The sequence below is a fragment of the Monomorium pharaonis genome, chromosome 1, assembly GCF_013373865.1.
Source record: "Monomorium pharaonis isolate MP-MQ-018 chromosome 1, ASM1337386v2, whole genome shotgun sequence".
In the NCBI taxonomy this organism is placed as follows: domain Eukaryota; kingdom Metazoa; phylum Arthropoda; class Insecta; order Hymenoptera; family Formicidae; genus Monomorium; species Monomorium pharaonis.
This window is the reverse complement of record NC_050467.1, coordinates 15,859,496-15,874,463: the sequence shown is the minus strand read 5'-3', so window position 1 is coordinate 15,874,463 and position 14,968 is coordinate 15,859,496. Positions and strand designations below refer to the sequence as shown.

At 29.5% G+C, this 14,968-nt stretch overlaps 2 protein-coding genes across 11 annotated transcripts in view; one reads left to right on the top strand and one right to left on the bottom strand.

Moving 5' to 3' along the window:
- LOC105832565 (dopamine receptor 2) overlaps positions 1-14,968 on the top strand; it is a 285,344-nt gene that overhangs the window by 127,182 nt on the left and 143,194 nt on the right. For 8 of the 10 annotated variants that reach the window (XR_004963620.1, XR_004963619.1, XR_004963618.1 and 5 more), the window contains exon 3: positions 12,348-12,432. The exons of 1 other annotated variant lie outside the window; for it this stretch is intronic. Coding sequence is in view for 4 of the 9 variants with exons in the window: in XM_036288140.1 (XP_036144033.1) it covers positions 12,348-12,432 (85 nt within the window). In the remaining 5 variants the exon portion in view is untranslated. Of the gene's footprint in view, positions 1-12,347; positions 12,479-14,968 lie in introns of those variants that run through there. One more of the 10 variants, XR_004963629.1, reaches the window with a different exon arrangement.
- On the bottom strand, positions 3,580-8,745 carry LOC105834503. The gene has a single exon (XM_012677041.3). It carries the CDS (start codon positions 6,958-6,960, stop codon positions 5,044-5,046), a length of 1,917 nt encoding a protein of 638 aa, XP_012532495.1. The 5' UTR covers positions 6,961-8,745; the 3' UTR covers positions 3,580-5,043.

Genomic DNA, 14,968 nt, shown 5'->3' with positions numbered 1-14,968 from the left:
TTCTAACCTCAAAAAAACTTTTTTTTAATGTTGGTCCGGCGGACCAAAGTAGTCTATCCTTATGTATTTTGACCCGCTGAATCCAAATCCAAGGTCAGAATTATTAAATTTGCTCATTTTTTCTAACCTCAAAAAAAATTTTTTTTAATGATGGTCCGGCGGACCAGAGTAGTCTATCCTTATGCATTTTGACCCGCTGAATCGAAATTTAAGGTCAGAATTGCTGAATTGGCTTATTTTTTTCTAACCTCAAAAAAACACCTCAAAAAAGACCTTATAAAAGCAGCATGGATCTTAAATGTATAATTCGGAGCGTGCAAGCTTGCGTAAGCACATTATCCGGGGAAAATTCAATACTTATAACAAGTCTGAGCTTCTGTGAATAAATAGCGTAGAAAATTTACTCCCTTTTCCTATTATATTTAACTCTTTTATTCTGACCTTGGATTTGGATTCAGCGGGTCAAAATACATAAGGATTGACTGATTATATAATCTGGTCCGCCAGACCAACATTTAAAAAAAATTTTTTTTGAGGTTAGGAAATGCGAGCTAACTTTGCAATTTTGACTTTGGATTCGTATTCAGCGGGTCAAAATACATAAGGATTGACTAGTCTAGTCTGCCGGACCAACCTTTTTTTTGTGTGTCTATGTTATTTTATAATTCCGCCGAACAGAACATTCTGTTGTTCTTTATGGTATCCGAATTAAACGATTAAAACTTTATTTGAATATGGATACTTTCCTATATTATCTTATCTGGTTATCTTATTGAATAAACAAATTACGACTTAAAGTCTATATAAATTATTCAGATAATTCTATATTCAGATAAAGTTTTAATCGTTTGATTCAGACACGATAAAGAATGATAAAATGTTATGTTCGGCAAAATTGCGAAATAATTTTTTCCTGTTTAAAATATCTCCAATTATATAGACAATGATAGAAAACTATTATAGTATATAACATATTTTTGATAAAAACGTATAGGGACAATTTCAGATTAATTTATATAGACTTTACGTCATAATTTTTATATTCAGTAAGATAGCCAGATAAATTGTATAGGAAAGTACTCATATTTAGATAAAGATTTAATCGTTTAATTTAGATACGATAAAATACGATAGAATTTTATGTCCGCCGAAATGGTAATATATTTGATAGAAACGTATAGGAACAATTTCAGAATAATTCATATAGAGTTTTATAGACCTTAAATCGTAAATTTTATATTTAGTACAATAAGTAGATAAGATCATATAGAAAAATAATCGTATTCAGATAAAGTTTTAATCGTTTAATTCAGATACGATAAAGAACGATAGAACTTTACCCAGTGAACACATTTTATAGCGGCAATATAACATGGAAGTTACATGTAATTTAACATTGTTATTCTTGTGATATGTAGGTGCTATATGACATGGAAGTAACCTGTTACGTAATATTTGTTATACGCAAGTGATATAGCTGTTATACATCGTTTTGGCGTTACAGTTATTCAACAAAAATTGTATAATCGTAACATAACACGTTTGTATCAATGTTATTACGGAACGATGCGTCGTAGTTGACTCAAAAATCAGACATAACATATCCTGAATGACAGATCTATTTAATAATAAAAAAAATTATTATAAAGATAATGTTTTCAAAAATAACGGTTTGTCTACAATTACTGCAAACAAAAAATATACAAAATCTAAATTCATCATGTGCTAAACAAAAACAGAATAATAAATGTATAATACTATTCAATTTTTCTTAGAATTATGATCTATATAGTTAACCATCTAATTAATCATTTGAACGCTTCAAAGATTAGTGCTAAATAGATCGCAATTTCCATCAAATTATTAAGGTTATGGAAAAAGATAAATTTAACAATGAAATTAATAAGTAAATAAATTAATGCTATTTATTTTTAATATGTTTTGCAAAATTTAATTGCTTTTATAAAAAATAATATAGTCGCGTCAGTTTACATTTAGGTACATGTAGACAATAACAAGTACCCATATCGATGAGTCAAATTGGCGTAGCAGGTAGAGTACAAGGTTCGTAATCTTAAAGTCCCAGGTTCAAACCTAGCAGCGGCAAGTAAGAATAAAATAAAAAATAACATAATTTAAATTTAATTAATTAATAAAAATTTATCCTAAATGTAGTATGTGCTGTTGATAAAAATAATTTCAAAAAAATGAAATTTTAATTTTATTTTATTTTTCTTTGTAACTGTTGTGTAACGGTTAGATAACATGTAATTATAACATGTTATATTGCTGAGTCGGAAATTGTAACTTACATGTAAGTTACGTGTAATTTCAGAGTAACGTAACCTGTTATATTCGGTTACATTGCTGTTACACTGCTGCTATATTACTGTGTTCACTGGGTATGTCCGCCGAAATTGTAATATATCTGATAGAAACGTATAGGAACAATTTCAGATTAATTCATATAGAGTCTTATAGACCTTGAAGCTTAAATTTCATATTCAGTACGATAAGTAGATAGGATCATATATAAAAGTAGTCGTATTCAGATAAAGTTTTAATCGTTTATTTCAGATACGATAAGAATTTTATAACTTTTCTATCTGGCAGGAAATCTAGTGTCCGTTAGAAACGATAGATTCAGATAAAATCATATTAAATTTCTATCAAATTTCTATATGTTTCTATCAGTTTCTATCGTACTTTTTGAACAGGGTAGTCACATCTAACGTTGCTTAACTTCTACGATTAGAAAAATGGTCCACTCATCCAACTGTGAACCACCGTCGACGTTGCTTGACTTCGAAGATTCTACGCAATCTAACACTTCGTGATGATCCATGAACACTTGACGCTCATGAATACATATTTGTTATAGATTTGTTTAATGGATGTCAGAAAGATGAAACTTGTGGTCAAATAATTCTTTTTTCAAATGGGCTAGTTCTCAATAACTACATTCTTTTACTTAAAAAAAATATATTTATTAATAAATATAAATTTACAGCTTTTTTTATTTTTACATATGCAAAATAACATGTGGAATAACTTATAAAAATATGTTTTTGCTCTGTTCTTCTGATAAAGTTAAAATTATATAATTTTAATAGAAAATAGTAATTTGTGGTTGTTTTTTAAAAAATTTCTACAAAAATAATATATAAAACAATAAAAAATCCTACTTTTTACTTTCAGTAAATATTTTTAGATTCATAGAAATTTTTTCCGCCAAGATGTTAACAACATTAAATTAATAATAAAGTGTAACATTATTAATTATATAAACGTTGCAACACAAAACACATGACAGACACATGATTAGTAGGTATATTCAACAGACAAAACAGATTCCTAGACCGAAAATAAAGAACCAAAATCATATTTACAAAAACGCGCAGACATTATTATTTCAATCGATATATGCATATATAACACATAAATATAAATATGTACGAGCAAAATATAAAAATTTAATAATTTATACGATAACATAATTTGTATTATAAACACATAAAAAGTATTTTAATTTATATGTCTGTAAAATTATTTAGGAATATTTAAATGTTATTAAATATTATAAAAATATTTATAAAATTATGTTATAACGTTTAATAGCATTTAAAACACATGCCTCATGTTTTTAAAATATTTTTATAATATTAGGACAGCAATATTATTAAGTAATATTTTTAAAATATTTAAAAAACATTAATTTACAATGTTTAGAAAATTTATCTAAAATTAACATTTTAAAAACATTGATTGATGTTTCTTGCTTACTGGGATGAAACTTATTTCAAAAATACTTAACTTGGTATTAGGTAAAAAATACCTAATACCAAAAAGAACGTCTGATTCAAAAATTCGTTACAAAAATAATAAAAACTTAAAAAAATATGGACTTAAATTAAAATATTCTGTGTATGGTAATTATTTAGAATAACGGACCACCTCCTAATGTCAATGACCTTGACATATATTATCAAGATAATCATTCTGAGTAATGTTATAAAGGTTTTACTTGGCACTCGTTATTTGTTAAAAATTTATAAACAACAAAGTTTCAAAAATGAGATGTAATTATTTTGATATATATTTTCAGTAATTATTTCGAACCACGGCTCCATCTTCAAATGGGCTAAAATTTATTGTAACGGTTTGTAGCTTCTTATGCTTAGAGAGTAATGTAAATAACAATTTTAAGTTGGGAAAGAAAAAAAATTATAAACAGAAAAGATTAAAAAATGTACCATTGTTTTCTGATTAATGTGAAATGAAATTCGTCCTCCCAGGGGTATACATACACATACACTTACACACACAAACCGGTGGGGCAAGGGGGAGACCTTCAGCTTCCCTCCCGTATTCACCTTGTTAGTAGGGTGCTCTAGGCAGAAGTATGCAAAAGCACGGTGCGTACTTTGTTAAGAATTAACTATGTCAATTAAGTCGTAATTTATTATCAACAAAGTACGCACCGTACTTTTTGCGCATTTTTAGTCAGGCCACCCCTCCCTCCGTATGTGTGTATGTACCTCTAGGAGAACGAATTTTATTCACATTAACCAAACAATAGTACATTTTTAAATCTTTTTTGTTTATAACTTTTTAACAAATAACAAGCGCCAAGTAAAACTTTTATAACATTACTCAAGATAATGATCTTGATAATATATGTCAAGGTCATTGACATCAAGAGGTGGTCCGTTGTTCTAAATAATTACCCTGTATATAGATATATAGTCTATATTGTAACACCCAAAATACAGTAATTGCGAAAAAATAAAAAGTGCAAGATGTATACATTTCTTTGTAGAAAGTTTAATTTTTAAATAAAATGTTTTTAAATTTGCTTATATGCGTTCTCAAAATGCATTTTCAAAGCTTACTACGCGTCAACATACATCTAGTAAGCAATGAATTATCATGTTTGTATATTGCATTTTAAAGAATAGCAGAGTTTAGAATTAAAATTTACAGTAATCGCAAGACAATTCAAACATTCGTCATCCATTTATATAAATGCGTTTAAAGATAAATTTATCGAAACCATTTGGACGGATAAAAAATAACTTCTATAATTAGTAGGCAGCATCCACCAAGATATCCTATAATCAAAAGAAGAAAGGCCGGCGCGATATCATTGATATCAATTTTAGAATCATCGTCTTCCTCATCTTCCATTTTGTAATAAATTTTATTCAGTGTTGCCAAGTTTGACCAAAATTCAACAAGACCAGCTTGAACAAATAATAAAATCTTGAAATTAAATTCTCTTAAATATGGAAAACCTTTCCGAGTAACAAAAGCCAATGGAAAGCTGCCCACAGTCTCTTTTATAATATGACCGTGTCCAATGTTAGATTGACGATGATTCTTCGTTAAATTCAACATTACAAGAAGAGCTAAACTAGTATTTCTTCCCTCCACAAGATCCAAGAACTGATTATTATAATCTTGTTGCTTAAGAATAAAAACTTTCTTACGAATCATTTGTCCAACATGATCTTCCACGTCTGCTTTATTAGGGACTTCTACAAACAAATTCACGAATCGTTGAGTCCCGCCTATCTTTAGCCCCGAATTAACCAACTCTTCCATAGACTCTATTTGCATATCCGATGTACTAATCAAATGATCAGCCAACGATCCTAAATAAAGTTGCGTGAGAAAAAAACTGAACACCGTCCAAGATAAGAATTGAATTCTGCTAGAAGTTTTCGTCGGCCTACGAAATACTGACACACCAAAAATTAATGCTGCAATATCTAAAAATGTAATGTCACGAATAAAAAATAGCTTTACAAGTCCACCAACAATTAGAACACAAATTATAGCGAACCAAATGTCCTTATTGAATGGAGCTATTAAACCACGTAAAGAAACGTTTGTTTCAACGGGTACTATCCACGAAATATGCACCATACCATAACAAGTTGTGTACGCCACTTTTCGGCTGGAATCCCACAAGATACCACCAAACACTAAATCGTTAGTTGCATTATAAAGTCTTAGATATAATTCTGCTTGCATCGTAGTCTGCGTCCATTCAATTATCTCTCTATTCAGTTTGATATTTATGCTATGTGCAATTTCTTCCACCATTGAACCTTCGACTCCACCAAAACGATTGATATCGTTGATAAAAAACGTGAATGGAAAGTTATTGAACATTGCCGCATTCACAGTACTCGTATCGAGTAATGACTTCGTTTTATTTGCAAAATGTTGCCATCGAATTGCAGTAGCTCCCACGATGTCGCATCTGCCTGAATATGCTGGCTCGGCAAGTGCGTACGATTCGTTGGTCCGGACCGGAAGGCTGCTGGCGAGCAAAACCGAATCTCCGACTGACGCCAATATCTCAAGCTTAAAAATCGATCGCAGTGACATTTGCTGTACAAATATACCAGCTTCCATCAAAAAGCTTTCTTTATCATTAAACAGATTTGTTAACACTATTACAAAATTGCAATCGTATTCACAGTAATTGATGAAGGAAGAATCGTTAACTTCGAGAGCAATTCCGCTTTCTGACAAAATAACAACATTTGTCAAAATATTATATGTATCCGTTACATTTATCTGGCTGACGTTTAATATATATATAGTTCTTGTCACGCGTAAATCGTTCATTAACGGTTCTACGACGTCGGAAATGTCATCTGGTAGAACATCTGGTAGAAAGAATGATATTTGATCCAGGTCTTCAAAATATTCCTTAATAAATGTTGCTGTACAAAGTGTTAAGTATTTAAATACTTTATCACGCTGATTTTGGTGTTTCATAAAATTTTTCAAGATAACAGATTGATCAGACGTATGTTGTGACAATATCACAGTAACAAAAGCAACGGATGTCAGCGCAATCAAAAAAGTACGATGTGGACAATCTTGTACTCGATGAAAGTTTAATTTAATATTACGTCCAAATGGCTCCAATTTAATATTATTCATGTCGCTTGACACTTGCGCGTTATGCTTTTTTAGTCGTTATGCGAACTGCATCAAAACTTATTTCACAATGCCGAGTAGCATACTACTCGGATACTCAATTCGCAAAAACATAATAGCATATTCTAGATAGATCAAAGAATGTAAATATCATGTTACGCCATTTGTCCGTACACTCACGAGAAAGATAATCTGTTTATCATCTATTTAATGACGCCCACTGTATTTATCCATTCCATCAATACATTATACATACATACAAAAATGATAAATGTATAATTTTTTTGTTTGAAACAATTAAATTATGGGAGAGATCCTTCAATCAAAACTAGATATAAGAAAATGCAATAGGTTACGCAAAATTAAGAGATTAAAAAAAACTTTTGGATTCTTTTGTGTCACCACATAGCAATACACACGCGACATCGATCGCATGTTATAGTTACATTGCTTTTATGCAAATATTCATACACACGATATTTAAAAAACTGTGAGTCATACAATCTTGACGTTGCCAGAATTGAAAAGCTAAAATGTAGGATTCGGACTTAAAAATGTACTAGATTGTACTAAATTCAAACAAATTTTTAGTATAATTGTAAAAAAATATTACTACATGTTTAAATGGAATTTGTTTTTAACAAAATGTTATGGACTGTGTCAACTAGAATTTTGAGTTTGAAAAATTTATATAAGGTTTATGATTCCTGCAGGATGTAGAATCGCTTGTGCAGCGCGGCAAGAAGTGATGCAAAGACCAATAAACATACAGCTTCTAAGGAGAAACTATGAATTCAATATTCTAATCATATAAATTCCGGAATATATATGATTATATATGGAAAATTTTTTATACTTAGCTTTTTTAAAAGAAGTAATATGAAAATTATTTTTAAAATTAGTTTCTATCTTTTCAGTATGACTATTATTTTTTTATATCAAACAGAAATTTTACAAAAGAAAGGAAACTAATATAAACATATATTGACATATTTATATATATTTATATATGTTTTTATATGAAATATTTTTTCCCGGATGATTGGTTAATTTCTTATGACTGAAGATTATTATAGATCTACCTAAAGATTAGACAGTGACTAGTCGATTGTAATAGATTAGAATCAAGTAAAACTTAATATGTAATACAACACACACACACACACACACACACACACACACACACACACACACACGCACGCACGCACGCACGCACGCACGCACGCACGCACGCACGCACGCACAAGATATAAATTTTTGTAAAATGTACTAGAAAAAAAAGAAAATGTACTATCGTGTAAAAACTGTTAAAATGTACTAGAAAAGTACAATTGTACTAATTCTGGCAACCTTGGTTGTGACATTGCAAAACACACTTGTCTACAACATAAGACGCAAATGTGATATTAATTAGTAGTTAAAAAAAAAATATATATATATATATACAATATATATGTATACATATATATGATATATATAAATGTGTTACGTCCATCCTTATAGGATTTTATTGGTAGGAAGGATATTTCAGGGAGAACAGGTAAGGCAGGGAAGAATGTAACAAAACGTGTAGAATTCCCATAGGCACACAGACTAAGAGAGGGTAGGTCCCTTGAGTCGAACGCATCTTTTATGACTCAAAATAGATCAACGTGCCGATAGTCCGTCGATCCAAGTTTCGAGTCAACGAATTGAATCGCTTTAACTCGGGATCGGACCAGGTGCAGTCTTTGTTCGGGAGAGGCGAGGTCGTTGAAACTTAAATGAATGACGAAGTTTAAGTAAAATTAACAAAGGATTTATTCTAATAACAAATAAAAATGAAAATAAAAAGAAAATACAAATAAGCGCTGAAGTCGTGGTTTGACAATTTTGTAATAACGGTATAATCGAATTTAAAACGCATAGTGAGTATGTATATAGTTGTACAAATATCATATAAGTATGTAGTGGGCGGAGAAAGGGAAACAAAGAGATTTTTGTTTTTTAATTCTATAGTATTAACGGATGAACGCGGAGCAAAGAAATAGACGAAGGGTTTATTAAATGGTTACATGGGGAAAACAGAGATGCATGAAATCGTAAGAGAATAAAGAATAACGTGGGAGAGAGTGGTTGTGGAACATCTTTGGGTTTTAGAGAACTGATCAGAGAGTACGATAAAAAAAGCTCGAGATTCGCATACTGGTTCGTGTAAGTGTGTGGGAACTTGAGATTCGCACACATGAGCCTCAGCTTTGTATAAGTGTGGGGAAACTTGAGATTTGCACACGGGAGCCTCAAGTTCGTATGAGTGTGAGGGAATTATTTGTAAATAATAGGAGGGTGTCTTAAAGAATTGAAATGGAAGGGAGTAGATGAGTAACATAAAAACAAAGAAAGAAATTGTGATAGTGGGACTTACTCATTACTGGTTCTCGAACAAATTTGTCGGAATCGAAGGGTTTTCTTGACCGGATGGAACGGCACTAAAGTTTACTCGCGCACTGATTCTACATGATACTAACTCACTAACTTACTAGGATGAAAAACTAATGTTAACTGAATTACTTATTAACTCTCTTACTACTCTTAACTGAACTCATTATCGATTACTAACTAGGGTGAAAAACTAAACTAAACTAACTGATTAACCAACAACTGACTCACTCATTGACCAACTAACTTATTAACTAACTAACTGACTAACCAACAACTCACTAACTTACTAGGATGAAAAACTAACGTTAACTGACTTACTTCCCAGCAAACGCAAAGTTACATGTAACATTCTTGTTAGTTGTAATTTCCCACTCAATAATATAATTGCAATATAACATACGTGTTATATTACAATTACATTGTTGAGTGGGAAATTACAACTAACAGGTACGTTACATATAACTTAGTGTTTGGTGGGTTATTAACTCTCTTACTATTCTTAACTGACTTACTCTTTTCAAGATTTGGTATTATATATACAGAGTCTTACGGGGGAGGATCCAGATGTGGGTGGTTCAAATATTCTAATTGGTAGGACTCCTTTTCAGGATTGTGTGGTGGGTGAATTCTAAGGTTTCTTATTGGAGAACAGTTTTTCCTTTTTGCACAATCATACGTTGAGTAATCGTCGAAAGTTTCTCTGTTTTCTCTCACATTCCTTCAATTTTATCAAAGGGATCCGACCTATCGCTTAGGTTATCTTCACTTTGAGTTTAGAAGATAAATAATTCTTTATCGTGCTAGACGTGTGACGGTATTGTTTGCAGATGGGGGAAACGGTTATTTATTTTTTGCTAATGTTTAGATACTTTATTGCTTCCTTTTTTTGTGAGGAAACGTGAAACTTTGCTTTGATCCCGAGTTTGTTTTTTGTATATCTACTTTCAACATTTATTGTTTGTTGACTCGATATTTAAAAGGAGTTGGAATTATCAACTTGGTCGTTTCGTCCATCTATGCTTGTCATTACGTTTCTAACAGACTAATTCTAGACGCATAAAAAATTATCGAAGACGGTCGGTTTTTCGGTGAAACGGAATTTCTTTTGTAAATTATTTGTTTCTCTAACGAAGGGAAATTGTGGAGTCTGCCGGACGTAACAAATAATAACACATAGTGTTTGTTTTACAAAAAAATTATGCAATATTAATAACATATTTCTTTTTGAAGTCAGTATGTGTTATCTTTATTAATTTGTCTTATTAAATTATTTCATTATGAAAATATTAATTAAGATACGAAAAACTGAATAATTTATGAAATATTTTATGTTTTACATATGTCGAAATATGCCAGAAAGTACGAAATATCTCGTAAATTATTAATGTTTTAACAATACCCACAAAACAAAAATATACTCAGTACATACATTGTACATACATTTATGTATATTACATATTCCAGGTATATACTTTCTTCATGTAATTTATATACGTTGGATGTGAAAAGTATGTGCAAATGAAACCGGGTTAATGTACATAAAAGATCCATAGTATATACATATGTATATTGTATGTATGTATATTCTGTATATGTATACATTTTTATATGTAATATGTATATATTATGTATATACATAAAAATATACTCAGTACATACATTGTACATACATTTATGTATATTACATAATCCAGGTATATACTTTCTTAATGTAATGTATATACATTGAATGTGAAATGTATGTGCAAATAAAACCGGATGTGTATCTAAATATACCCCACAAAACAATTTGATATACAATGTATATATTATGTATATACATTTATGTGTGTTGTATATACTATGGTTCTGTATTACACCGTACATCCATTGCATATGAAATGTTACAAGGAAAATATCCATTGCAGATCGGAAGTATATACACATGTATATGATTCGTATATTACATGTATATACATAATGTATGTCCATTTATCATTCATTTTATATACATAACATGAACATAGAATGTACATAATACATGCATAATATTATACATATGTCCATAGTATATATACATAAGATGTACATAGAATATACATGATACAAATTTGTGGAGATTGTGTGTTGGTACGGTACCGTACTCGAGGCACGGTAGCTAATAAAAATGAGATTCGAGATCTGATTGCGGAGTTGCAAGTAACCTCCTTATATATGCAAGAGAGAATCACTTGACTCCGGAAAAAGGGCTAAGTTGCACCGTCTAGCGGTGATTGCGAGAATTACTCCTTACACGTGAGCGTACAAGTTCATGTTATAAAGGAAAAATATCTTGCATATGAAATGTACATACATTTAACATTGTGCGCTGTATATACATACTAAATACATTAATGGATATGCACTTTATATACCATAATGTATATTCGAATCATGTATGTAAGATGTATATACATTTAACATTGTGCGCTGTATATACATATCAAATACATTAATGGATATACACTTTATATACTATAATGTATATTCGAATCATGTATGTGAGATGTATATACATTTAACATTGTGCGCTGTATATACATATCAAATACATTAATGGATATACACTTTATATACTATAATGTATATTCGAATCATGTATGTGAGATGTATATACATTTAACATTGTGCGCTGTATATACATATCAAATACATTAATGGATATACACTTTATATACCATAATGTATATTCGAATCATGTATGTGAGATGTATATACATTTAACATTGTGCGCTGTATATACATATCAAATACATTAATGGATATACACTTTATATACCATAATGTATATTCGAATCATGTATGTGAGATGTATATACGTTTAACATACAAGATATTTTTTTCACATTATGGAAAAAAAATGCATATACATAGAATATCCGATGTTATATGGGTACGATTTCATAATTATTTGCAATTTAATTAAAGTTGTAAAACTTTTTTTGTTTCAGAGCTTTCGTCAGAATTTTGTGCTACTGTTGCCCCAGACGAATGAAACGACGATATCAGCCAGCATTCAGATGTAAACCAAGTCAAGTGAGTTTAAAAATTATAATGTGTACATTTGATTTTATAAAGAAAAGATATTATTGTGGCCCATTTACACACACACACACACACACACACACACATTTTGAATAATAACTTTGTCTATAATAAATATTTTAAATTTAAGACTTACAATTAGCACACACATTTCCGTTCGCCAATATGTTGTTTGGTCAATTCTAAACTCAAAATTAAAATATCTATTAGTTACAATTAGAATGTTGTATATGAGAATGTAATAACACTGCAATAGATTGAAAAAAAACAAAATTGATAATGTAGCTCTACCACTAAAATAAAAAAATTGTTTTTTAAACGAAACCAATTTAAACAAAAACATTTGTTATAAAATTATAAGTTTAATCAAAGTAAAAAATAAATATCATAAAATATATGTAATTATATGTACGTATACACGATCTTTTCAGTATATAAACTGTAGTATATTATAATAATATGCCTAATACATGTAAACCATATGTTAACAGTGAAACTGCAATCAACCAAATAATAATATAAGATATAAAAACTTTAAAAAGCAGATTGTGTTAGGCCTGGTTGAGACGTCAGCACTTTCACATTAGCAAAATTCCACATTCTTGTTTAACTTTGTATAATTAAAAATGTTTTTATTCAAATAAAATGTTACATAACATAAAAACACAAGTAAGCAAATATTTAAAAAGGTTCAAAATACTTAAAAATGAAAATGTCTTTCCACAGTATATTAACATTTCAATAAGTTACGATAATCTTAAAATGTAAGATGATAACATTCTACAAAGATTAATAAATCTACCATTAATCTCCCAGTAACATGGAAATGTTCGTCGTAAACTCACTCTGATAACATTTCAACAATTTTATCAGTAATGTAGTATTTAATGTTTATACAACAATCCGTAGACTTTCTGGGAATATTATTTGTAATAAGATACCCAAGGTAGGAAAATTAAAAAAAAAATTCATATCTTTTTCCCAGTACAATCACTTACACGGTCACTCAATCTATAGTCTTACACTTATTACAGCATTGCTTAAAACTTCTGTAATCAGAAAAACAAATTTACTCATCCATCTGTCAGCTACCGTCAACATTATTTGACTTCAACAATGATATGGGAATTGACACTTTATGATAATTTATAAACACTTGATGTTCTTGGATACTTATTATGGATCAATTCAGTAAATATTGCCAGTAAGAAGAAAAACATATAAGTATGGTTAAATTATACTTTTGTAAGTATAAATTTACAGTTTTTGACTGATTCTTACATATACAAAAAAGCATGCGAAGTAATTAATGAAAAGATCTGTTTTGGCTGTGTGTCCAAAAAAAAAAGATTAATATTTAAAATATTTTAAATATTAAGGTGCATTTTCACGTGTTGCTGGAAATGATCATTTGAGTGATAGAATGAATCACTTCTGTCGCTTGATCCATTTCAGCGATAAATTTGTACATGAGAATAGGAACGACAAAATTAAAAGATAAAGACAGTAATTGCAAGACTTTCAATATTATTATTGTTTATAGAAAACAATTGTGTATTATGATTTCCAGAAAAAGAAATATTATAATTGGATATTAAATTGTAATAAAACTAATTTTAGAATAGAATTAATACACACGATTGACGGTGTATCAGCATCTCACATAGCATGAGCGATACTATTTCATAGTTGAACCAGTTTAATTTATAAAATTATAACCATTAGATTACAAGCGACAAATTTGTCGTTTCAATTGTTTGCTTTTAACTGCAGGTAAAATTGCATTTTTAAAAATACCGTTATTAATACTTTTACTGCTTAAAATAAGTAATAATTTCTGACCAATTTAATAGTGCTTTATATTACATTTCTGAAAGATATCTCCAACTCAGTATAAGCAATATTTATTATAGAAAAATGTTTGCGTACGTGCTTTATTTTCGGTATTTAACTATTATATTGAGTTATTTGATTATTAGAAATATCATTAGTTTTTAATAATTTTTAGTATTTTAATTCATTATGATTAATCTTATTATTATTATTGTTGTTATTATTACGAGTACACCTCTAACAATATTTGCAACACATTGATGAATTTTATTTGTTTAAATAACATACTAATATTTTTTATATTTAATATTTCTAATTTATTTAATATTTATTATATGTAGTTTATTTTTTTTAATATCTTAATTTAAGTTTAACTTAATTTTTATATGTAATAATAAATAAAATAGTACATATGATAATCTTAATTTGCCAAGTCTTTTGCGGGGTATAGGTGGCCTCGTTGAAAAAATCCAGATGGAAATCCAGATAATTGTCTACATGGATTGCTATGCATTTTAGATGGTCTTGTATGGATTTCCTATGGTTATCCAGATGGGAAACTATAAAAAGATATAAGAGGAAATCTATATGATTATCCAAATATATAACCATATGTACCACATAGAAATTGGCATACAGTGGATGTCCAATGGACGTCCATTAAACTTCCATAGATCCATGGGACATCTATGTC

Coding starts and splice junctions, on each gene's coding strand:
- LOC105834503 (XM_012677041.3), bottom strand. CDS start 6,960: ATGAATAATATTAAATTGGAGCCATTTGGACGTAATATTAAATTAAAC.